General features: G+C 44.8%; 1 protein-coding gene across 1 annotated transcript; it reads right to left on the bottom strand.

Moving 5' to 3' along the window:
* rhcgb (Rh family, C glycoprotein b) lies at positions 1-25311 on the bottom strand. The gene is made up of 11 exons (XM_052040408.1): positions 24955-25311; positions 21185-21377; positions 19656-19806; positions 18269-18410; positions 14461-14627; positions 12952-13089; positions 11983-12119; positions 6333-6457; positions 4921-4994; positions 3643-3735; positions 1-2017 (listed from the first exon to the last, which is right to left on the bottom strand). Exons 1-10 carry the CDS (start codon positions 25136-25138, stop codon positions 3652-3654), a joined length of 1395 nt encoding a protein of 464 aa, XP_051896368.1. The 5' UTR covers positions 25139-25311; the 3' UTR covers positions 1-2017; positions 3643-3651.
* Between the last annotated feature and the right edge of the window lie 1254 nt (positions 25312-26565).

Here is a 26565-nt window from a genome sequence, read left to right as displayed (position 1 = left end):
TAGGTGGGCTGAAGGTCCTGTTTCTGAGCTGTGTATCTCTGTCACTCTAAGACTCTAAGCTGAATTTAATGAATAAAAATGAAAAAGGTGAATGTTTGGTGGACTTTAGACATCTGTTAAGTCATGCAGTGTTGATGGATTAAACAATCCTTAACAACGCTGAGAAAATTGTTGCCTTAAGAATCACCATGAGAAGTGTTTTATGTGTAACAAAGGGCAGAGATATTACCACAGAAAGAGTGGAAGTTGGTTCTGCTCCCTTTGCTTAGAGTGAATGAGTTGCTGAGATAGTGGGGCCTCCATGTCCCACTCTGTCCTCACCAATCTCTGAGTTTAACACCGTTACATTCCAGCAGAGGAGATGCCTCTCAAACTCAGTGATCTGATCAGGGTTCCACATCAACTGGGCCCTTCTATTGGTTGCATGCAGGGTAAATCAGCAGAGCACAAATGATCGGATCATTTCCTTGCCAGTCATTCTCAGTGACCACAGTATCTGACCTCTACATAATTTATATCTCATTATTCTCAATGCTGCATTTTTTCTGGAGAAGTTATTCTGCTTCTGTGTGAGAAGTTGCTACAGCTTCTGTTTCCTCTGCTCTTTAAGTAGAGTCTGTTTTCTGACTAAATTGTCTTGGCTTGCTGTACAATATGCGAGGCATACATCCCACCCAACCTCCAATGTACAGGCTGAACCAGCACTCCCAATAACAAGTCCACAGCTTTTCAATCGAGTTGGGAGTTTAGCAAACACCATCAGGCTGAAAGAGATGGGGTGGAGGTGACACTTGAAACAGGGGACACCCGTCTGTCCCCGATAAAGCCAAACTTCCATTCCCTGCACCCCACTCCTATCATCACGAGAGCCACCTCTCCCACTTCTCGTCAGCTGTTGTCATGACGTCGAAATGAGGCCCAGAAATTTAAGTCCCCATCACTTGAAACTTCCGTTGTACTCTAAACCAGGTTCCAATCTCCGTTTGGTGTGAAGTTAGTTTGCTTCATTCAGAATAGCCCCCTCCTACACTAGGACAGGCTGCAGGAGCTTGAACCAGGAAGGGGCAAGCTTCCTCCTCCGGACAGTCCATCATTGAGCACATCCTCTCCGCCATCTCAACTTCCCCTGACCTCCCTCACTAAAGACAGACCGCAGGGAATTATCAGCAAGACTTAAGTCCAGAATCTGGGCAGGATTCTGATCTCCAATCACCTGATTTTTTTGTTGCAATGGTGGGTGAAGTTTGTCCTCGGTAGCCAGCACTGAGTGTGCAGCAGGGTGCGGCTACTGCTTGTACCCATCCCTGCAGACACAGCACAGGTGGCTTTGACAGAACTGAACATGAGAAGGTGCGGACAACTAGCGAGAGACCCGTGTAATACCCGAGACCTCCTTCCCTTCCCTAACACAGCCCCCGTTTGCTGAGTGTGGTTTAGGAAGAAGAATTAGATCAGGTTCAGTCCTCTTGTCAAACTGGTCAGCGGCAAAAACACTTAACCTTTGGTTGTTAGGCCCACTGGGGCTTCTGGAGCTGGTGAAAGGCACTATATAGATCCATAACACTCACATGCCTTTGTGTGAACATTTGGCTGTCAGGAGCTTGAGAGACTGTTATCCCCACCCCAGCAAGAGCCAGCACCTTCAGGAGAGGCACACAGGCAAACAAAGAGACAGGACTTGGGGGGAAGAAAGAGGCAGAGATCCGCTGGTGGCAGCGAGCAGCCTATGTACGAATGGAGCTGTCACTGGAAAAGCAAACCACTCAAAGAAAAAGCCCTCCAGTAACAGCAAATATTCCCAGTAACTGAGGCTGAAGAGATGGAGAGAGTCCAGTCCCTGATGGAGAAGGGGCTGGGAGTACTCCAGCAACCACCAGCCTTTTGGTAAAGTTCACTTGTAAGTTGGTGCATTTTAGGATGAGTTCACTGAAGTTGTTGCTCTCGCTTGTACTGGAGAGAACACAGAAGGGTTGAACAAAAAGCCCTCTTGGTAATGTCAATCACAACACACAATCATCTGGAAAGACAAAAATGGAAATATTTTTGTGAGTATCATGATCTTCAACTGGTGACGCTCTCGTTTATCTGACTGCTAACTTTTCACAAAAATTCAAGTGTCCAGTTCCACTTGGTGTTGCTTGCTCAACTGTGCTCTCTTGTGGCAAGTTAGTGAAACTGCAGTGGTCTAATCCAACAACCTAAAACATTGCAGGAAGACAGAAGCTTTTGAGTTTGTCACTCCTTGAGGGTCCAGTATTAATAATAATAATAATCAGTCAGCCTGGACAATTGAGACTCCCTTGAAGAAATTAATGAGTTTAAAATCCTGTCCATTTTACTGACTGATAAACAATATTTACATTATTTACATTATAGTCTAGATTCTGAGGGCACAGCCTCAAAATAAAGGGACATCTCTTTAGAAATGAGATGGTGAGGAATTTCTTCAGCCAGAGGGTGGTGAATCTGTGGAACTTATTGCCACGGAGGGCTGTGGAGGCCAAGTTATTGGGTGTATTTAAGGCAGAGATTGATATGTTCTTGATTGGTGAAGGGGTTAAGGGTTACGGGGAGAAGGCAGGAGAATGGGGTTAAGAAAGAATCAGCCGTGATTGGTGGAGCAGACTCGATGGGCCGAGTGGCCTAATCTGCTCCTATATCTTATGGTCTTATGGTCCACATCCACCCCAGAAAGGCTCATTGTCAAGGATTCGGGATTTCTTTTCAGTTATGTTCTTAAGCACGAATTTTAAAAATAAATAAAAAGCAAAAGCTGGAAACATACTTCATCTCCATAACACCTGATTAACAAAGTGATTCTCAGCTGTGATGCCTTGGCGTGAAGCCTCATGTAGTGGCTGAGCCACCATTTGATGCCTCACAATAAGACAATTCCCTTCCATAAGAGGAAGTATTCCCAGTAAAGGCAGGGGTGAGGGAGACCCTGGTGCTCTCCACACTAAACCAAGTGTGAAGGCTGAGTCCCTCTCAGTGATAATCAGTCCCTCTTTCTCAGGAGCCCCATCCCAGAGAGTGCAGTGGCTCAATAACCACACACTCATCAAGGAGCAACCCTGGATTTCTTTTCTCTATGACAGCTAGGATAGAAATGACCTCCCTTGGGTCATACTATTGGCAATGCAGGAGTTTATTGGCTATTCTTAGTGGCTTTGAAGACATAAGAAACAATCAGGTTCCACATTGGACTACACAAGGTAAGGATGGGAAATTTCCTTTCATTACTGTACAAGTTGGGATTTTATGGCACTTTTTTTTTACTGATTTCCAATAATTGTTGCGTGGGTTTCCTCCGGGTGCTCCGGTTTCCTCCCACATTCCAAAGACATACGGGTTAGGAAGTCGTGGGCATGCTATGTTGGCGCCGGAAGCGTGGTGACACTTGCGGGCTGCCCCTAGAACATTCTACTCAAAAGATGCATTTCACTGTGTGTTTTGATGTACATGTGACTAATAAAGATATCTTATTTCAAATTCTGAAGCTATAGAATTAGGATGATTATTTTGCGGATTATTAGCTGAAATGTCCAGCTGATCAGTGCATACTGTAACAATGACATTACCACATGAGTAGAAAGAGCTGTGCAGATACCTGCAGTACTTCACAAGAAAGGCACAACTCACCTGGTGCCATTACTGACTGTCTCCATTGGTATTTGTTTTCAAGGGCGGGGTGTTTAAGGAATGGACACTGTACAGAGCTTCTTCTTCTGGCACCTGCAGATTCAAGGTTGTAACTCAGATATAATTGTTCTCTCAACCACTTGAACCTCATATAGATCCTAGAAATGTCAGACTCCTAGGGCTGTGGCAGAAGATGTGAGAAATGTCCATGAAATGTCTGTGGGCAGGGGACAGGAAACATTTATTGGCCTTAATGATCTTCCTTAATTCCCACGCTACTGAATGGGAATTAGTTACAGGGATACAAATTCTCTTTAAGATCAGATCTTCTACAATGGGAACAAACCCAGAAGTTTTAAATATCAATAGATATTCCAACCATCAAGGCCAGAGCTAATGTATCATTTAGGTTGATAACTTTTTAGGTGTCTGGGGTTTAAGTGCTAAATTCAACAGCAGGGTAGCCTTAAATAGTTCACATCAGAATGTGGGATGTTGTTGAATGGGTTTCCTCATGGTATCAGAGAACCGACATGAGGGTCAAACAGATTTAATCATCATCTACCTGTGGCAGATGCATCTGTCCATGATGACACTGGTGGAAGTCACCAGTGTCCGCAGTCCTTGTGGAGACAAAGTCTCATCTTCACAATGAGGCCACTGTCCATCATGCTGTGTGGTAGTGCAAACATGCTAAATTGTTTTGTCCTTATTTACTGCATTAAGGCACAAACCGTTGAACCGGGAAACAGTGTAGCCCCAGGAACTGAAGGTTGCAGTGGACGAGGAGGGCAGATGTGTTCTCCCCATCAGTTTCTCCTCTTTATCGGTGAAAAGAGTGGAAGTGACGATATGTCAAGAGGTCAAGAATTGCCTGATTTTTAACAGCATCTCATGTACTGGGAAAGTGGAATCAGGATAGGAGGGCAGTCTAAATGTACAAGTCATCATTTATGTGTACAGCAAAGACCTTCAGTCTTCCAGAAAAACCGAGAACGTGAACTGACATCTAAAATTGTTCATAAATCAGATTGCAAATTCACTCGTTCAGTCTGCTCATGTACGAAACTAACATGAAGACCAACAGTATTCCTAGTTAAAATATTAATTGGTTAACTCTGACATATGTATTCAAGAGTAAAGCTCCTAAATGTGTTCAGTTTAAGCCTATCTTATTGGAACAAAAGTATTGAAATGACCCACTGAAAGCACAAAATGACACAGCTCCTGTTGTCAGCTGCGAGGAATCTGTTACTTTATGTGGCCTCGTGCACTTACCTCCCAGTAGACCGAATCTTCAAAGCAGTTTTCATCTGATGGGTCTCCCCAAAAGGGCAATTTAAGAATAAAACCTTTGAAAGGAAACAGCACTGATCAGATGCATTTTGAATTGTAGCCTGGGATGATGTGACGATGAAGAGCATTATAGGAGCAAACTATTCACATAGGAAGTTAAAGGACCAAACTGTGTCTTGCTGAATAGCAAGTGATTCTTATTTTTCACAAGATTAGTCTGGGTGAAATTTTTGTCCCGCTGATCCCCATTTCTTCACGTCTCCCCTTCGAAGATCTGAGAGAGTCCTGTGAATGAATTAAACCATCTCCCTGATGTAGCTTCTAAGTGCCTTCTTAAGTGATCAAGACTGCAATGAACGAGTTTGGGAGGAGAATCCATAAAGAACTTTCTTGGTATAGAAGAAGAAACAGCTGGAAGTGGAGCTGGGAAGTGTGCTGAGCCCATAACATTAAACCCATTTAAACTAAAGCAGTAAGCACTATTGCAAAGATGATAGGACCAGTACTCTGGAAAGGCTTTCAAATACTTTTACACACCGTTTTTCCACATTCTGTGATAGCTTCTCAAGCTGAAAATATCTTAAATTACAATTTTTAACACACCATTGCAACATCTGTACTTGGTCCCATTTGTACCAGGTTTTTGTTGTATTGAAATGAAATAACAAAGCAACACCACCAGGTGGCAGCCGAAGTCCAGTCTATTAAATCTGACCCTGGCTTCAGCAAGTCAGTACTATTTTCTTAAAGGTGCAGCAACCTTAAAAAGAAAAACCTTTCCTTGGTCTTGTTTAGGCCATAGAAAATTGCATTGTTGTGGTTAATAATGAAGAATTGGTAGAAAGATTGGAGGAGGGTTGAGTGAAAATGTTTGACCAATGGTCAGTGGGGGTCTTGAACTTACTACCTGAAAGAATGAGAAGGCAGAAATTCTCCTCACGTTTAGAGAGTGCTTGGTTGACCATCTGCACTCTTGTAACCTACAGAGCTATATAGATCAAGAGCTGCAAAGTGAGATTTGGCTGATGTCTTCAGCAGCTGTTAATGTAATGAGCAGTATAGCTTCCTACCACAAGGTGGTGGTATAGAGTCACACAGCACAGAAACAGGCCCTTCAGCCCATCTCATCCATGCTGACCATTAAGAACCCATTTACAATCATCCTTACACTAAATTAATTAAATCTCCATGATCTTAGGACAAGGAGAGAAAAGGGCAGGAGGTCATGTTAAACAAAAGATAAACATTACCGGTTATAACTCAGAAAGTTCAGAACTTCCTTTATTCCTATTAAATTGATGCAGTATTTCTAACCAGTCATCAGTAGAGCGCCAAGATTGCATAAAAAGCAGTGGAGACTGTGCTCAGGTAACAGGAGGGACTCTCCTACTCACCGACAATGATTCCTCCCGTCAGGCTAATGACCAGAGTGACGCAAAGAGCAGCAGCTTGAAACCCCCCTTGGACACTTGGGGTTCTCCCTTCAAATCTACCCTCGAAACCAAAAGCAGCGACCAGCCTGAGGGAAATAAAGGGACCATCACTGAGTGTAGAAGGCATTGAGCACAACCTGGTAACCTGCTGTGACCTGTTCCAGTCACCTCACCGCAGTCACAGGAGTAGACCCTTCAGCCCACTGAGTCCGCGCTATGTCAAGCATCTATTTATCCAATCCTACACAAATTATTACACACAGAATCTTAACCCCTTTTCTTTTATTTTCATCAACTACCCCCAGATTCTACTACACACCTACACAGCATGGGCAATTTACAGCAGCTAGTTAACCTACTGACCTCTTGGTATCCGTTTATTATTGTCACATGTACTGATCAGACAGAAGATACAAAAGCCTAAAAGCACGTACCACCAGGCTCAAGCACAGCTTCTATCCCACTGCTATAGGACTATTGAACTGTCCCCTTGTACGATAAGCTGGACTCTTGACCGCACAACCTACCTCGTCATGGCCTTGCACCTGATTGTCTGCCTGCAGTGCACTTTCTCTGTAACTGTACCACTTTATTCTGCATTATTTTTTATTCTGTTGCTTTTCCCTTGTGCTACTTCAATGTACTGATGATCTGTATGGATGGTATAGTCTTTGGCACACAAAGTTTTTCACTGTATCTCGGTATGTGTGACAATAATAAACCAATATACCACTTTAAAATGAAAAACACTGTTTAGCATGCCATCCAGACAGATCATGCCAGACATACGTACATCAAGGTAGTAAAAAGAAAACAGAGTGCAGAATATAGTGTAGTAGCTTCAGAGAAAGTGCAGTGCAGGTAGACAACTGAACTGTAAAGGCCACAACGAAGTAGATTGGGAAACCAAGAATTCATTTTAGCGTATGAGAGATCCAGTCAAGAGTCTGATAGCAGTGGTATAGAAGCCGTCCTTGAGTCTGGTTCGTGCTTTCAAGCTTTTGTATCTTCTGCCTGACAAGAGAGGGGAGAAGAAAGAATGACCTGGGTGGGAGGGGTCCTTGATTATGTTGACTGCTTTCCCGAGGCAGTGGGAAGTGTAGACAGAGTCAATGGAGGGGAGGTTGGTCTTTGGGATATGGGGGGAAACTGGAGCACCCAGAAGAAACCCATGAGAATGTGCAAACGCCACACGAGGAGCGCCGGAGGTGGGAATTGAAGCCGGGTCTCTGGCGCTGTAAGGCAGCAGCTCTTCTGGCTGCGCCACTGGAGGCTGCGAAGGGACAGGAGAGGATGCAGAGAGGATTCACCGGGGAACAGCGTCTGGGCTGGGGTTGTTTTCTTTAGCCACAGGCAGCTGAGTAAAGAGTTCATTGAGGTGTGTGAGGGACCCCTAAGGTGCATAGAGTTAACAGGTAGAAGCAGATTGCCCAGGTCATCAGGTCATAGATTACAATCGGATGCACAAATTAATGATTGCTCTCTTGTCAGGGAGATTACACCAGCTGGACCAATCATCACAGCAGAAGCTGAGGAAGATGTTGTGTTAAGTATGCTGCTCTTTCACAATGGGTGTGGTAAGTCATCCAGTGACAGGTATTGTTCAGTGCAGAAGGCATAGGTGAACCGGTCATTTTGTGAGAAATGTATTGTTGTGCACCTAGCAGCAGTGGCCTGGACCACCGAGGGCAACTTGGCCTTCAGTCTATGTTTTATTTTCCAGAAACAAAGGACTACAGAGGCTGGAATCTAGATGAAAAGCACGCTGATGCTGGAGGAACTCAGCAGGGCAGGCAGCATCCGTGGAGAAAAGCAGGCGGTCAACGAAGATAGGAAAAGGGGAAGCCCAATATATAGGGGAGAAAAGCAGATCAGTGATAGGTGGACAAAAGAGGGGAGGCGGGGTGGGCACAAGGTGGTGATAGGTAGATGCAGGCAAAAAATAGTGATAGGCATGTACGGGGGAGGAGGGGAGTGCAGATCCACCGGGGGATGGGTCAAAGGTAAGGAGAGAGAAAAAAAGGGTAGAAAAAAGAGAGAGAGGCTAGGAAAGGGAAGAAGAGAAGAGGCATGGTGGGGGCGAGGGTGTGGGGATTACTTAAAGCGGGAGAATTCAACGTTCATGCCGTTAGGCTGCAAGGTTCCAAGATGGAAAATGAGGTGCTGTTCTTCCAGTTTGCTCTTGGAATTCTCCCGGCAGTGGAGGAGGCCGAGGACTGACATATCAGTGATGGAGTTGAAGTGACTGGCAACGGGGAGATGCAGATCGCAGTTACGGACGGAGCGCAGGTGTTCTACGAAACGGTCACCTAGTCTGCGTTTGGTCTCGCCAATGAAGGGGCCACACTTGGAGCACTGAATGCAGTAGATGATAGTAAGGGAGGTGCAGGTGAATCTCTGTCTCACCTGAAAGGACTGTTTGTGTCCCTGGATGGAGGTGATGGAGGTGGTGTAGGGGCAGGTGTTGCACCTATGGCAGGGGCAGTGGAAAGTCCCCGGGGTGGGAGCGAGACGGGTGGGGAGGGAGGAGTAGACTAGGGAGTCGCGGAGAAGAGTGGTCCCTGCGAAGGGCAGAAGTGGGTTGGGAGGGGAATATGTGCATGGTAATGGGGTCCCATTGGAGATGGCGGATGTGGCGAAGAATGATATGTTGGATACGTAGGCTGCTGGGATGAAATGTGAGGACAAGGGGGACCCTATCCTTGTTGGGTCTGGGAGGGGTGGGAGGAGCTGTAATCGAGGTAGCTGTGGGCGTCAGTGGGTTTGTAGAAGGTGTCAGTGGATAAGGAATCTCCTGAGATGGATGAAGAAGGAGAGAGAGGTGCCAGAGATAGTCCGAGTGAATTCGAGAGCAGGGTGAAAAATTGTGGCAAAATTTTTGAAACTTTATTTTCATTAGCCGTGGCTGCACTCTGCGTCTGGAGATATTTCATTCCAAAGGAAGTTATGTTCATTGCAAACTTGAATTGTGTGTCTAGATATTTGCCAACACTTATCCAGGTAATCAGAGTGTGAAAGAGAGATGGAGAGAGAAAGATGGGGGTGGAGAGAGTGAGAGAGTGAAAGAGAGACAGAGAGAGTGAGTGAGAGAGATACAGACAGAAAGAGTGAGTGAGAGAGAGACAGAAAGTGAGTGAAAGACAGAGACAGAAAGAGTGAGAGAGATAGAGACAAAAAGACAGAGAGAGGGTGTGTGTGAGAGAGAGAGACAGTGAGTGAGAGAGAGAGACAGACAGAAAGAGTGAGTGATAGAGTCATAGAACAATACAGCACAGATACAGGCCCATTGGCCCAATGAGTCCTTGCTGACCATGGTGCCCACCCAGCTAGTCCCAATTTCCTTCATTCAAGTGAGTGAGAGAGAGAGACAGACAGACAGACAGATAGAAAGAGTGAATGAGAAAGAGAGACAGAAAAAGTGAGTTGAAGCAAAATATAGAAAGAAAAGTGAATGGGGCACAGAAGGAGAGAGAGTGGGGAAGTCACTGGCAGTATGGAGGCTTGAGGGAAAAAATAAAAGCAGTCACAAAGGCAGAGCAAGAGGAAGTGACAGAGAGGAAGAAAGAAAATGAAATTATATAAAATGAAAAAGATAAATACCAACCGAGATGGAGAGAGGAGTGATTCAGAGAGAGAGAGCGCACACTGAGGCAGATACAGAGAGATAGAGCGCACACTGAGGCAGATACAGAGAGATAGAGCACACACTGAGGCAGATACAAAGAGAGAGAGCGCACACAGGCAGATACACAGCCACGGAGATGGAGAGCACAAGGAGTGTGGGAGAAAATGGATAAGAAAAAGATGGAGAGAGAGACTAAAGGAGAGAGAGAGAGAGAGACAGCATGAAAAAGAGGTGGCAAAATAGAGAGAATACAAGAAAGAGGTGGAGAGATAGAGCAACAAATAGAGATAGAGAGATGGAGGGAGAGCACCAGAAATTGGTGAATTGGTTTATTATTGTCACACATACCAGGGTGCAGCGAAAACGTCGTTTTGCATGCCGTCCATGCCGATCACTTCATTACAACAGTGCATTGAGGTTGTACAAGGGAAAACAATAAAAGAATGCAGAATATAGTGTTACAGTTATAGAGAAAGTGCAGTGCAGGCTGACAATAAGGTGCAAGCTCATAACGAGGTAGATTGTGAGGTCAAAGGTCCATCTTATCGTACTAGGGGATGAATCAATAGTCTTATAACAGGGGATAGAAGCTGTCCATGAGAAAAAGTGGAGAGCAAGTATAACAAACAGGCAGAGAGAGAGAGAGATAGAGGGCGCAGGAACAAATGAAGAGATAGAGAATGAGAGTACATAGAACATTACAGCACAGTACAGGCCCTTCGGCCCACAATGTTGTGATGACATTTTATCCTGCTCTAAGATCTATCTAACCCTTCCCTCCCACATAGCTCTCCATTTCTCTATCATTCATGTGTCTACCTAAGAGTCTCTTAAATGTCCCTAATGTATCTGCCCCCACAACCTCTGCCGGCAGTGCGTTCCGCGCACCCACCACTCTCTGTGTAAAAAAAACTTACCCCTGATATCCCCCTTATATCTTCCTCCAATCACCTTAAAATTATTCCCCCCCCCACCCCCGTGTTAGTCATTGTCGCCCTGGGAAAAAGTCTCTGACTGCCCACTCGACCTATGCCTTTTATCATCTTGTACACCTCTATCAAAGAGAGTAAGTTGAGAAAAATGTAATGAACAAATTCAGAAAGTGATGTCTATACAGAGGGGAGAGGAAGCAGGTGACAGGGAGAGACAGCTTGAAGGTGGGGCAGACCTGAAGGTAGGCTCATTGAAAATCAGCCAGAGAAAGAGAGGAAAGGACAGAAAGAGGAAATGAAAGAGAAAAGGAGGAAAACAAATCTAAAGAAGTGGGGAGGAGAGAGAACAGGGAGCGTTTGGGGAATGAAGGAGAGGAACTGGGAGAAACAGATTGAGAAAGGTGAGAGAGATTTTGGGCGAGGGATCGAGAGAGACAGACAGGTGCAATAGAAAAATGGATAGATACAAAGGGAGAAAGGGAACCAGCAACAAAAAGGCAGAAATGCAGAAACAAAGGACTAACTGAGGGAGTGAGCAGGCATCAAATGGAGACACGAGTGGGCCAAACCAGGCCAAGACACAGAGAAAGAGAGAGGACAAGAATTGAGGGAGAGAGGACAGGAAATCAGGTCAAGAATGTAGAGAGAGTGAGTGAGGGGAGGCAAGTAATCAGGTGAGGGGAGATAGAGTTGAAATAAAAGGAAGAAGTATGAGAGAGAGAGAAAGAGAGAGAGAGAGAAAGAGAGAGAGAGAGAGAGAGAGCGAATCCGAGAGCCATTAGGCAGAGGTAAGCAATGTGTTAAGTTGAAAGATAATGTGAAGTTTTTCTGCCTAAGTTGTCTCCACAGCAGAAAGGCAAAGACCCCTTTTGTAATTACTAGTGTAATTTGCACCATTCTACAGGGTCATAGAATAATACAGCACGGAAATAAGTCCTTCGGCCCAACCCGTCCATGCCAACCAAGATGCCCATCTAAACTAATCCCATTTGCCCGCGTCCCTCTAAACCTTCCCGAGACCCTCCCTCCAGCTGCGTGCCCTGCTCCACCATACCCCTCCTTGGTGTACACTCCTTCCGTTGCAGCAGCCGCAGTCACCGCCCCCACAATGGCTCCGATCAATCCCGGGACCGCATGTAGGTTGTGGATGCCACAGGTGTCTTGGATATGAAGATATTTCTCCAGGAATGGCTTCAAACAGAAATCAAACCATAAGATCAGGAATAATGTTTATTATTTAGCAAACAGTTTCAGAACTGCCCACGCCAGTGATCATACACTTCAGGCCCTGGCGTGTGTGTGTGTGTGTGTGTGTGTGTGTGTGTGTGTGTGTGTGTGTGTGTGTGTGTGTGTGTGTGTGTGTGTGTGTGTGTGTGTGTGTGTGTGTGTGTGGTCTAACTTTACTCAATGGTGGCTGTTGAAAGGCTCCACTGAGACTCACAAAAGCCTTATATTAATCAGTGGGCAGACACCAGTTGTGGGGTCAGTGAGATAACGGAGCTCGAGTCCAGGCTGGTTCTGAACACAGCCAGTCCTGACTGAGGCTTGCTTTAGGCAGAGAGACCTCACGTATCCTCTCACCCTCTCTGCCATTGTGGGCACCTGAGTGCCAGCAGCTCCTCCAGGGGAATGGAGGGGATTGGCTGGTTCTCCTGCAACACAAAGCTATGTCATAGAATGGTAGAGCGCAGGAGCTGGCCATTTGGCCCATTGTCACTGTGCCAGCTCTTTTGAAGGTGTCGCCCAATTAGTCCTAGTCCCACTTGCTCCACAGCCCAGCGATAGTTCACCCATACAAGTATACCGGCCCAAAGTATATGGACTGATCAGATGGCGTGACATGGAACAGAAAGCCAGAGAGCATACCCACATGTGTGCACATGCCACATAGCACACACCACATACACAGACACACACACATGTGCAGAACACAATACACACATGTGCCACACACAACACAACACACACACATCCATGCAGAAAACCATCAGTGAGTGTGCGCTGCTATTTATTTTGAGCTCACCGAGACGTAGATGAAACCCAATGTTGATATAACTCCAGTCACGGCACCAACGATCAGCGATCCGTAGGGAGAGAGCATCATTTCAGCGGCCGTGCCCAGCGCCACGCCGCCAGCAAGTGTTGCATTCTGAACGTGAACCTGGCAAGGGGAACAAGAAGGTCACCCTCCTGGAGGATCCAACCTCACCATCTCACCTTCCCACCCACCGTCCCACCCAAAGCTGGCCAGCTCTCTGATCGGCCAAACAAGATCTCACTTTCTTGGCACAATTGCAGTTCAAGTGGACTATTTGGAGAGGCATTGGTGCAGAGATCGATCCTGATGTCTCCACGTGTGTACACTTTGATAGAAGATACCCTTGATTGTGATTAGGAGCAGGTTTCCTGGGCCAAGTCTATTCCCCTGGATAAAGACAGTGGAACTGTATAAAATTTGGTTTAGCCTGAGAAAATGTTTGACCTTTTTCCTTTGTTTCAATCATTGCCAACTTGGAGGAACCCAGAAGAATCAAAGTTAAATGAGCAATAAAACTCCATCCAGTCTATTCCATTGATCTAACCCCAAATCCAAAAACAAACCACCCTCTTCAGAAGCAGTGAGATGATCTGTGAAGAAGGCCACTGTTCAATTGCTGACCTTTATCTGGACTCTTATCTTCACACACAATGGTTACATTGCAGACGTCACACAAACCAAGGGGTTGTATTTTCTGTGAGCTGGTCAGCTATGGGATCATTTGATCCCAGTCTAAGGCACTAGGAAGTGATGTCAGAGAGAGAGAGACGATTTCCACTGGCGAGTCTGGAACAAGGGCCGCTCTCTAAAGGTTAGAGCCAGGCCTTTGTTGAAACGAAGTTAGAAACATTTCTACAAGCAGAGACCGGTGGACATGTGGAACTCTCTTTCACACATGGTAATCGATGCTCTATCAAGCTGGTAATTTTAAATCTGAGATGGTTAGATTTGTGGTTAAAGGGACGTGATGCAGAGTTAGAACAGGATGATCGATCTGACATGATCTATTTAAGGAGTTTGTTTTTATCCCCTTATTTTAGCCTTTGCCAAGGTCAGGTATAGCAAAAGTTAAAGAACCAATGAAGCTCCACCAACCTAACCCTGAGTTCGAAACTGATTCCTGTCCTCCACAAGTTTGGTGTTCTTCAGGCTTGGGACAAGGAGCAAGTAACTCAGACCCTTGACACCAAACAATCTCTACTCCTGTCTGAATGTTTCCAACCTCTTACACTGACTTCATTCTGATTATGGTCTGATTTATCACTGATTTCACGTCAGGGCTCCCCAAGTTGACAAAGAGATTTCATTTGCTTTGGAATCAATCCCAGATTCCTGTGGCAAAAGGTCTGCATCTAATCAACATTGGAGTTCAGTCCCCATCCTGTTATTTTACCACATTTGGCGGTAAGCTTCTCCTGAGGATGCTCCAGGCTAGAAGTGTTACATAGTCCGTTAAACCCCAGGTATCAAGGTGTCCTCATCCTGACCCCCTACCATGTTGATCTTCCCTTTCTTCTCAAAGAGGCTGGAGATAGCGATGGTGGTGAGGACACAGGCAGCCAGCGAGGCATAAGTGTTGATGGCTCCACGATGTTGGCCGTCCCCGTGGTTAGAAATTGCAGAATTAAAGCTGGGCCAAAACATCCAGAGGTAAAGGGTGCCTGGGGAATGAGAGCAAACAACCTGTGTAACTGAATCATTCCCAGACCGGATGGAAGTTTACCAAATTATGAGAGGCATAGATAGGGTAGACAGAATCTTTTCCCCAGGGTAGATATGTGAAATACTAGAGGGGGTAAGTTTAAAGTAGATAAGACATCTTTATTAGTCACGTGTACATCGAAACACACAGTGAAATGCATCTTTTGCATAGAGTGTTCTGGGGCAGTCCCCAAGTGTCGCCACGCTTCTGGTGCCAACATAGCACGCCCATAACTTCCTAACCCGTATGTCTTTAGAATGTGGGAGGAAACCGGAGCACCCGGAGGAAACCCCCGCAGACAAGGGGAGAACGTACATACTCCTCACGGACAGCGGCCGGAATTGAACCCGGGTCGCTGGCGCCGTAATAGCATTACGCAAGTGCAGGGCAAGTTCTTTTTATACACAGAGAGCGGTAGGTGCCTGGAAATGGCTGCCAGAGGTAGTGGTGGAAGCGGAGACGACAGTGGTGTTCAAAGGGCTTTTAGACAGGCACATGAACATGCAGGGAATGGAGGGATATGGATCATATGCAGGCAGAAGAGATTTAGTTTAATTTGGCATCGTGTTTGGCACAGACATGGTGGGCAGAAGGGCCTGTTCCTCTGTTGTACTGTTCTATGTTCTATTACCAAACCTGTCCACAGAACATTCGACAGTAACACCTGCTAGTTCCTCCACCCAACTCTGCTTCATAATTCTTTCCTCCACTGCACTTTCGACCAATCTGCCTTTTGTTCTTATTGATCCCTCCTCCCCTCTGCTAAGCGCCCTCAGATTGGAGAACACAGGTGATGCAGTTAGTAGAGCCACTTCCTCACAGCGCCAGAGACTGGGGTTCAATCCTGACCTCGGGTGCTGCTTGTGTGGAGTTTGCACGTTCTCTCTGTGACTGTGTGGGATTCCCCCGGGTGCTCTGTTTTCCAAAGAGGTGCAGTTAGTATGTGTAGTAGGGATAGTTAGGGGTGACCATTAAAGAAATAATATAATTAGGCATGTTAAATTAGTTAGACAGGTTCAGCAATGGTGTGGTTGGATATGGATAATGTGATCTTCTTGTTTTGCAATATAATATATTATCGTGAATTTGTGGATAGCAACTGCTGAACAAATAGGACACAGCAGCTAGACGTCAGGCTCCTGCAGTAAGAAAAGCTGTTCAGTATGTATGCTGATAACATTGTGTTTGAGGAACATTGATTGCCGCCGCTCTGGAAGTCAGAAACCTCCTGCGTCATGTTCCTGATGCATCAGTTGGGCTGAGCTCTGAACAAACCACCTTGCTGTTAGTGGAACAACTCCAGTGTTGATTTGTGAATTGCTCAAATAGTGTGCTAATTGGCTGCTGTAAATCGCCCCCAGTGTGTGGGTAAGTGGTAAAACCTGGGGGAGTTGATGGGAATGTGGGGAAAACGGAATGGGATGGGTGAAAGGTAAGTGTAAATGGGTCCTTGATGGTTGGCATGGACTCAATGGGCTGAAGGGCCTATTTCCGTGCTGTATGACTCTGTAACTAGGCTCTATATACAGCTTGGTGCTGGAGTCAAAGAGTTTTGCATCGCCCAAGCTCTAGAGTGAGAGTGTAGACGTGAGCTACTCCCAGAGTGGGGGAGATTGGGACAGGACTAACAACGTTAAATAAGATAAGATCTTTATTAGTCGCACGTACATCAAAACACACAGTGAAACGCATCTTTTGCGTAGCATGTTCTGGGGGCAGCCCGCAAGTGTCGCCACGCTTCCGGTGCCAACATAGCACGCCCACAACTTCCTAACCTGTGCGTCTGTGGAATGTGGGAGGAAACCGGAGCACCGGAGGAAACCCACGCAGACACGGGGAGAACGTACAAGCTCTTTACAGACAGCAGCCGGTGTTGATTCCAGGTCGCTGGCACTGTAATAGCGTTATGCTAACCATTACACTACCGTGCCCACCCTGGTTTTGCTTCGGAGTTGGCTCAGATTCTACCACTGGGTTTAGTGTAGGTGTGAAATCGAAAACCAACTTACACCGATGCTGAATATGTAACACTGGACTCTCCTTAACCAGCAATGTGCTGAATTGGTTGAGATTAGTGCTATTCAGCAAACCTGTCATATACCCTGACCCCATGCACATGTTGTGGGTGGAAATCCTATTGCTCCTTAAATGGAGGAAGGAGACGGGCATCAAGACCATGGCCATGACCCCAACTCCCTCTGCAAAACTCAAACTTTACAAATTCTCATCGTCAAGGATATGCTGTCCAGACCTCTATTCAGAGATGGGGTCTGGATGGATGGTGGCCACAGTATTAACTGGGTCTGGGCTCTGGTAGAGAGGAGGGGGGGTTTGAATGGTGTTGGTCAGAGGCTGGGGCCACAAGTGTCAGATAGGAAACCCTTGGGTGCCAGATAGGAGATTAGGAACTGGGAGTGGTGGTTGATGGAGATCGAGGATGGGGAGTGAAAAATTAAAGTAAATGGCTTACCTGGCGGACATCCCCACCCAGCGCTGGGCTGGCAAGACCAGGTTGTCCTGGGAGTACCCAATGCTGGTCACTCCCAAAACATCACGGTGCAAGTCCGCCAGAGCTTTGAACAAGAGAGTGACAATATCCTGTGTGCCCTGGCGTGAAAACTGTGGCAGGGCACAAAGGTGACTCATGGCGACTCAAATTATAGGAATGTCAGGAAATAATCTGGAAGTGGCCACTGCTGCATTTCTCTCTGGATAGATCACAATGTATTTTCAGTTGTGTAACACTGAAAAGAAGTGGTACACAATTGAAATTCTAGGCAAAGTTGACATCATGGTCGGCACAGACATTGTGGGCTGAAGGGCCTGTTCTGTGTTCTAATGTTGTTTGAGCCTCTGAATCCTGAGTTCATAAACCAGAGATTGTGATAAAGTACAAAACAGAGACAATGTTTCATTCTCTCTGTTATCTTCTCTATATTCCCTTGCTCTCAGAAAGGATGTAAGTCAGTTGACTGCTGTTCCAACAACAAAAAACACTCCCCCACATCTCACTGCAAGCAAGATTCTACGTAACACCCCAATTCAGATCAATCAACCAGACTTGGGAAATGGAAGTCACCTGGTCTACGTGGACTCACTTCAACGCTGGCTGATGTACTTTCTCTGCAAATCTAAAGATAACAGAGAAACCAATGTTCTCCTTAGACCAGAGAAGGTTTAAAGCAGGGATGGGTGGGGCCAATTTAATAGAAACTCAGGCTCCACATAGCACTGAAATCAAAAAAAATGGCAGATGTTGGAAATCTAAAACAAAACAGAAAATGCTGGAATTACTCAGACTGGAAACATTGATTCTGTTTCGCTTCCCACAGATGCAGCCTGACCTGTGGAGTATTTCCAGCATTTTCTGTTTTTGTGTTAGCTCCCCACACCACTGACAGCTCAAACCCATTCCTTGTTTGGGCCTTACGTGTAGGACTCCATGCAACACACTGGCCTCCCTTCCTCTGGGGAACAAAAGGTTTTTAAAACTCAGTCAGTCAAAACCGCTCTGTTCAACGGACTGGTTGGTGGGGATTGGGGGATGGGGGTGTGATCCTTCTCCTGGGATTCTCAACAACCAAAGAATGAAACCCTCACCAATCATGGAGAAGATGTCGGAATGGTAGACGGACTCGTTCTTGCTTTGATCCAACTTCGGCCTGTACAGAATACGAGTGACTGCAAGTCCAAAATAGCCACCAAACATATGGATAACCATCGAGCCACCAGCATCCCGGGCCTTTGAGACAGAAATTTCTCAGTAAATAACATTCATTTCTTTGAAAGAACCCATTCCTTCCCACCTTTACCCCTTGCCTGCCTTGTGTCTGGCCATTCTGCTGAATAGAAGGATGCCCATTGGTAGCTACGAGCGCAGCCCAGGGTACAGTTGATGGAAGCTGATCGTAGTGAAGAGATCACTGGAGGAATGAATCCCAAAGGCGATGAAGGTGGGGCTGAAGACTTGCAGCAGCTAAAGAAGAAAGTGATGCGTGTGTCTGATGCTTCAAGAGATGGGAAGGAGCAACCTTGCTGAACGGGCTGGAAGTTGATATAAAACTTAAAACACAAACAGAAAATGCTGGAAACACTCAGCAGGTCAGGCAGCATCTGTGGAAAAAGGAAATGTTAACTTTTCAGGTCTGGGACCCTTCATCAAAGGGTCTCAGACTTGAAACATTAAACTCTGTTTCTCCTTCCACAGCTGCTGCCTGAACTACTAAGTTTTTCTAGCATTTCCTGTTTTTATTTCAGATTTCCAGCATCTGCGGTTTCTTTGTTTTGGATTGAGAGCACTACAAGGGTTTGAGATGAACCAGTGAAGCTGAAGCTGGCCAGCATGCTAAGCACAGACAGGTAAACAGAGCCAAGAATGGCAACTTAAGCTGTAGAAAACAGTGACTCATTCACAGCTAGATGTCGGAATTTTAAGGCAGTGCCACAAATGAAAGGGTTGGAGAGGGGAACACCAGAGTAAAAGGAGAGGCTCGTTCAGGGAGAAGCGACATTAAAGAGGAACTGGTGAGGAGGAGACCATTTACGTTTCCTTTCCCATTTATCCTGGGTGATAGTTTAAAGGAAAGAGGGGTCACTTTCTTAGGGAAGCAGAAGGAGTTGTGTTGGTAAAGTGAAGGATTGTGTATAGTGACCCAGACAACCTGTTCCTTATAGTGAAGGCCTCAAGTTCAGACAACCAATGTTAAAAATTAGCTGCCAGGGATGTTAGAGGGAATCTATCCACCTAACAGTTAATGAGTTTGTTCAATGAATCAATGGGGAAGGATGAGTAGCAGACAATATAAATACGTATAATTAAATGAGATGGGTTTCTGAAAGGTAAATGAGACAGGTCTACCAGAAAGGTTCAGGATTGTTGATCCTAATGAATGTTAGCGGCTCCTAAATTTTATGTCCCATAATCAAAATCTCTTTAAGTAAGAATACAGTAAGGTTAGGCACTGAAAAGGAATGATGGACAACTCACCCCAAGAAGGTTCAGTATGATGTATTCATTCACTGCGTATAGAGTCACTTCAAACAGCGCCATGATTAGCAGCTGCACAGGGCTAACTTTTCCAAGGACAGCTCCAAATGCAATCAGCACCGAAGCAGCACAGAAATCAGCATTTATCAGACTGGGAAAAGAGGAATCAGAACAACAAAATATTGGGAATCAAGTAACAATTGCCATTAGAATCCTGTAACTGCTGTGACAGAGGTATCTGTTGATGTGTGGCCAATTGCCACAATTCACATCTTACTAGTTCTACATGCTTGTCTTGCAGATTGCTGAGCCAGTTGTGAAAAATATTTACTATTGGCTCCATGCTGTATAATTTCAAGAATTTACACAATATAGCCAACAGTCATTTCTACACTTCAGCCTCTTTCTCTCTTTCTTTGAAGGTTTAAAACAAAAACTCTTTCCTGCATGCTGCCTACCTCTTGAACACTTCCAGAATTTTCTGTTTCGATTTCCAACACCTGTGATTTTGTTTTGAAGTTCTTAACATCTCTCTCTCTCCCTCTCTCTGGCTTTCATTGTCTGTCTTTTCACATTTCTCATGCACCTACAGAGCTCTGCCTCTCTGCTTTGCTCTTCCTCTCTACCACATCGCTTGCTGTCCTGGATCCAGTGACATCAGGAGCTGTGGAGAACCAGGGAAGAGAACTGGCGCAAACCTGAACTATACTGATAAACTGAGAGTGTGCAAAGGGCATCCTGTGATAAACAGCACCCAGTGCAGGTGCAGCTTAATGTGAGGTGGTTTCATCTCACTGCATGTGAAAACAATGAAAATTATAACAGAATAATCAAAGCCAGACAGAGAGTGAGAAAGCGCACGTGAGAGAGAGAGAGAGAGAGAGAGAGAGAGAGAAAGACGATAACCTCAAAAGTAAAATATTGTGGGTGATGGAAATCTGAAATGAAAACAGGTAATGCTTAATATGTGACTTCCTTGAAGCTCTTTTAAGTTCTGAGCTCATTTTGGAGCCAGACACCCATTGTTTCCTCAGCCAGAATTAGTGAGGCACAAGCTGCAAAAGGCAGTGTTTGAATGCATGCTCATGTTGTCCCATGTGACCACTGATTAACTCTGCCCTCTGCCCAGATCTTTGTGTACAAGGGCAAACCCACCCTCCCGTCCATTCTTCCCCTGTCCAAAGATCTGTTTTGTTGTTTTTGTGGTATTGGCTCAGTTTCTGTCTTTGTTCTGTTTTGCTTCCCTCTCCATTAGCACACCCTCACCTGCTATTTGCGATGCAGCACATTTCTTTGCCACCCTTGGTTGCGCCATGAACAACATATCCCCAGGGCAACCCTGGCCCCACCCTGTCACTGATATATTCTCTTTATCCTTTCCATCCCTCACCTTAACTTCTCCTCAACTTAAAACTAACTTGTTTCTCTCTTTCAGAGTTCTGAAAGGGTCTTTGACCTGTAACGTAAACTCTGTTTCTCTTACCATAGATGCTGCCTGTTCTTTTTGATTTTCAGATTATATGGCTCACCTTTCCACGCCAATTTTAATTTTTCCATCGCTATAATCTAGGGAATGAAACCATCCTTGCATCAGCAGAGCCCACTGGATACTGAAGGATGCAATGAGGAAGTTGAATCCGACACTTCCAAATCCGTATCTCTTTAGGAAAGTCATCAGAAACCCAAATCCCACGAAAATCATCACATGAACATCTTGAAAGCCTGCAATAAAAATAAGGAAATTACTCAAATTATTTTCTGGAAAGGCAACACCCAGAGAGCAGCATTGTTATCCCAGCCTGTCTGTAGCTACATGTCACAGAAGGAAATTTCAAAATATTGACAAACCCAGGTTGTCTTTGCAACCAGTGGAGTGCTTTTGAAGTGACACATAGCAAGTTCCAGATAAAACAATGTACTCAACCTTTCAGTTGCAAAATAAAAAGTGACCTGAACACCCTTTATTATCTTATTTAAAGTGCAGAACATCTATCAATGCAGCACTTCCTCACTGTCGCACTGAGACCAGAAGCTTAGATTTTGTGCTTGCAACTTTGAAATGGGTCTGACACCCTCCGCCTTCTGCTTCAGAGTTAAAAGTGGCTAGCGGTGAGAGGGGCCTCCCTGTCAGATCCTTCCTGCAGGGTCGGAATATCACTCCCAATGTCCGCTGCCCACGGGACGACTGCATTGAGGGCATAATGGTCACCCACCTCTTTGCAGACTGTGGATTTGCTAAGAGGGTGTGGAGAAGGAGGCAAGTGTCCGTGTCCTGGTTCATCCCCAGCCTGCGTGACAGAGGACTCTCTGATCTACGGGCTGTTCCCAAGGTCACACACCGAGACAGACATCAACTGCTGCTGGAAGATCATCAACTTGGTGAAAGACGCTCCTTTGGTCTGCCCGAAACTTGTTGGTCTCCCAGCACTGTGAGATGTCCATAGGGGAATGCTGCTGACTGGCACATTCTGGGCTGCAGGAGTATGTGCTGAGGGAGACACTGAAGCTCAGTGCAGCCTACGCAAGGTCTCAGTGGGGAAAGACCACCGTCTAGTGTTCTTCCACCACTGAACATCGAGTGGCTAAGTCAGGTGAGGAAGCCCCTCAGATATTCAAATATTGAAATGGTGCATTAGTCCAGGGGTCCACATGAGTCACAAAGGTGCTGTGGGGTTAAAAAATAAGTTAACACCACTGAATGTAATGACCATGTATGTAAAGGTTTTGCACTGTTTATTCTTTGTATATATTTTTTATTATGAATAAAGTTTATTTTTGAAATAAAAAGAAGTTTTATCGCCAAGCCACAGCAGACATTTGAGAATAACCTGGAGCCTTATGCAATCATCTTTGAGTATCAAGTACAAAATTTTCTCTCAGGTGATTAAATGAAGAGTGATAGAATCTGTGATGACATGATGTGCACAAGTAATCAAGATAGATCCATTGTACAGATGGGCAGCTGCCACAATTATACCATGGAAGGTCATTGACCTAAACATTAACTGTTTGCCTCTCCATTGGTCCGCCGGACCTGCTGAGTATTTCCTGCATTTTTTTTGTTGTTATGTCACCAGCATAACACAGCCTGAAGTTACACTCCACAGATGAGTATTAGTATTTATATTTCTTTGCTCCTGTGTTTGCCTGAAGCTTTTGCTCTATTCAGCTGCTCTCTTCTCCTTGTCAAGTTTTAGTGATTTCTCAATTTTTTCTTGTCTGCTATACTTGTTTGCAATTATATATTTATTTCTCTTGCTCTCTCTGTTTGTGCCCTGTTTACTTGTTTCAATGTATATGTGACTAATAAAGATATCTTGTCTATCTATCACAGTACCTCTCTCTGTCACTCTCTAATGCAAGTTTTTTGTCATGTTCTTTTCTTTGTCTTTGTTACCTTCTGTCTCTATCTCTTCTTTCTGTCAGCTTCTTTAGTTTTACCTCTGTCACACTTCCTCTGTTATGCTCTGATTCCCACTCTCTCTACAACACATTTTCTGTCTGTTATCTTTACATATCTTTGCTGGCTGTCCTTATGACTCCACCTACCTTCATAACAATGCCCTTGTACTCTCAAACATGTAATTGTCTCTCTCTCCTTCTAATGTTCTCCTGGCCAGGCTCCCATCCCATTATGTCTTTATGTCTTGCACTGTACTGCTGCCACAAAACAACAAATTTCATGACGTATGTCAGTGATAATAAACCTGATTCTGATTCATCCTTCATGGTCCTTAAACTTCAGCTCACCCAAAGTGCTGGTGTTCCTATTCCGAACCAAACTAGTTCAGTCCAGTGCCCAGTGACGTACATTGATTCCCATTCCCACAAGGATGAAATTTCAATGTCTCACCCTTCTGTTCAAAATTGTCTATTTATAGAGCACCTTCAATATATCAAAAATGAGGTATAAGTGTGCCATCAAACCAAAAACTGATTCCAAATCAAACAAGGAAACGTTTTGGCCATTTTAAGGATTGCCTGAAAGGAAACAAGAAAGGAAGAGGTTTAGGAAGGGATTTCCAGAGGTTGAAAGCAGACAAAATGCAGACATGAAATTCAGCATTATGCAAGGTGATAAAATTGGAGAAGAGACATTTCAGAGGGTAATTAAGCCTCAGGCTTTTGAGGGAGTGGCAAAGATATGTCAGGATGTAAAAACAAGGAACGTAAAAGTAAAGACTAGTCAGAATGGGACCAGATTTATTTGGCAAGCATGTTTGAAGATGGGGGCGGGGGGGGGGGGGGGGGGGGGGGGGGGGTGGGGGGGGCTGCGGTAGAGCAAATAGGATCTTGTTCAAGTTAGGCCAGTAGTTATAGGTAGTGCTAAAGGCTCCTCCAGTTTGAAAAACTTCACTACAGTACTAACATACAGTGTTAACAAAAATCAGCATTTTAACAGTAGAATTCACCAAATAAAGAGTTTTACGCTTTAAGAAATAAAAAAAGGATTTAAATAAATAAAGACAGCAAAGAATGGACAGCTGTAACGGACTATCTTTTATCAAAACTGCATCTTTCTAGAGAATTCAGCAACATTAACCCACTCCACAGTTTTATGAAAAGCAAAAAATCTGCAGATGCTGGAAATCTGAAATGAAAACAGAAAAAGCTGGAAACACTCAGCAGGTCAAGCAGGATCCATGGAAAGAGAAGCAGAGTTCCGCGAAGGGTTTTGGATTTGAGATCTTTTATACTATGATCTTATCAACTCTAGCCTGAGGCTATGAAGCTAAATATTGTTTTAATATCATGATATATCCAATTTGGTCCAGAATAAAGAAAACACTGCCTACTTCCTTGATCCACGTATTTCAGTATTGTCAATGCTTAGAAGAACTGGAAAGATGTATTTACTCTGACATATGCAAATTTTATTGATTTCTCTAAACATATCTGGTAAATGCAGAGATGCAGTTTTGTTAAAAGGCAGCAAGTCTGAAAGGTTCACTGCTTTCCTCGCTTTACAAATGCTGCCTGACCTGTGGAGTATTTTCGGCATGTTCTGCTTACTTTAATCTAGATGCACAGATGCAAGGCGTGGAGGGAATGTTTAATTAAGAACTATTTAATTATGAGCACAATGCTGGAGGTTTGAAGTGAAGGTATGGGTCATAGCCAGCAGATAATGTTTCAGATCAATGAGCTTTCATGGAAAGGTCACTGATCTGAAAGACCAACATTGCAGCTCTCTCTGCCTTCAGGTGCTATCCGACCCGGTGAGTGATCCAGCATTTTCTGGAGAGTATTTAACCTTTGGGTAAAAGGCAGGGATGGAATGGGTCGTTACAGTACTTACTCGGGTACCTGAAGTAGAAATCGTTCTCCAAGTCGCTGCTGATGTTATGAGTTTTCTTGGTTTCGATCCAGTGAGCGTCTGATTCTTCGTCATATCTTATGAAAACGCCGAAGAGAATTATCATCGCCAACTGCCAAATAAAACAGATCACAGGCAGTCTCCAGCGCATCAAGGTGTTCTTCATTCTGCTGTCTCACTAGAAAGTCTCTTTTTCCAAAGAAATAAAATAAGGCTTAATTAGTTAGAAATGCTTAAGTTAAATTCGCAACTTTTCTCGAGAGGACCGAGAAACAACTTCGACTTTCAGAGTCAGTTATTGAACCGCAAGTGAATCTCCCCTCCGGTGGCTCAGATTATTTAAACCTTGAAAAGGGTTGGGACCTTCAGGAAGGCGGAGACTGGCCACATCAATCTTAAAGAAGATGAAATCCAACTGCCTGCTACTGGGGAAAGATTGGAGATGAAAGACTTCGCCAAAAAACAAAGGCTTCTGTAAATTTAAAGAAATTCTTCTGATGTTGCACTACTAGGGTGATAAGATCGCAGTTGCACCCTCAGTTTGCCTACGGCGCAAATTCTGTCAGGTCTGGGACGATAACAGCGGGGGTTCTCATTATGCAACGCCTTGAAATTCGAGTTGTGTCTTTTCAGAGCCAGGACACCACAAAAAGCTTTACAATCGATAATTTATTTCATAGAGAGACAATAAAAACCAGAAATATTCAGCAAATCATCAACCTGAAACGTTAGCTCTGTTCTTCCCTCCACAGATGCTGGCTGATCTACCGAGTATTTCTTGTATTTTCTGTTTTTATTTTCAATGTCCATTTCCTGCTATTTCAAGAGACTGCAGGTGCTGGAGAATCTAGAGCAACAGATAAGATGCTGGAGGAAGTCAGTGGGTCAGACAGGTCGAGACCTTTATCAGCCTGACCCACTGAGTTCCTTCAGCACCTTATTTGTTTCTCCTGCTGTTTTATATGATGGTATTTTTGTACAAAGTCCCTGCTGTAATGGAGGATGTGAGACAGTTGATAATCTGCTTTATGCTCGCAAGATTGCTAATGAATCTTGGTCCAGACACTGGAGAGGTGGGCCCAGATCTTCTGATGAGCCCGGAACTTCCCAGAAATTGTTACTCTTCAGGCTCTGAAATTGTATATTGGGGCGGAATGTTAACGAGCTATCAAAGAGAAAGACACAGAAGATAGCGAGATCAGGGAGGAGTACGCTGATGTTCTAGGTTGGGCATGTTGCCATCACGGTGGAGGAAGTGTTGGGATTCTTGGAGAACATTAGGGCGGATAAGTCCCTAAGGCTTGATGGTATCTAGAACATAGAACATAGAGCACTATAGCACAGTACAGGCCCTCTGGCCCACAATGTCGTGCCGACATTTTATCCTGCTCTACGAACTATCTAGCCCTTCCCTCTCACATAGTCCCCTATTTTTCTATCATTCATGGGTCTCTCTAATAGTCTCTTAAATGTCCCTAATGTATCAGCCAATGTTCCTAATGTATCTCACAAGATCACAGAACAAGGGAGCAGAAGTAGGCCATTCGGCCCATCGAGCCTGCTCCAAAGAAAAGAAAGGGAAGAAGAAAACAG

This window comes from Pristis pectinata, chromosome 28, assembly GCF_009764475.1.
Source record: "Pristis pectinata isolate sPriPec2 chromosome 28, sPriPec2.1.pri, whole genome shotgun sequence".
Taxonomy (NCBI): Eukaryota; Metazoa; Chordata; class Chondrichthyes; order Rhinopristiformes; family Pristidae; genus Pristis; species Pristis pectinata.
This window is presented reverse-complemented; position numbering and strand designations above follow the sequence as displayed.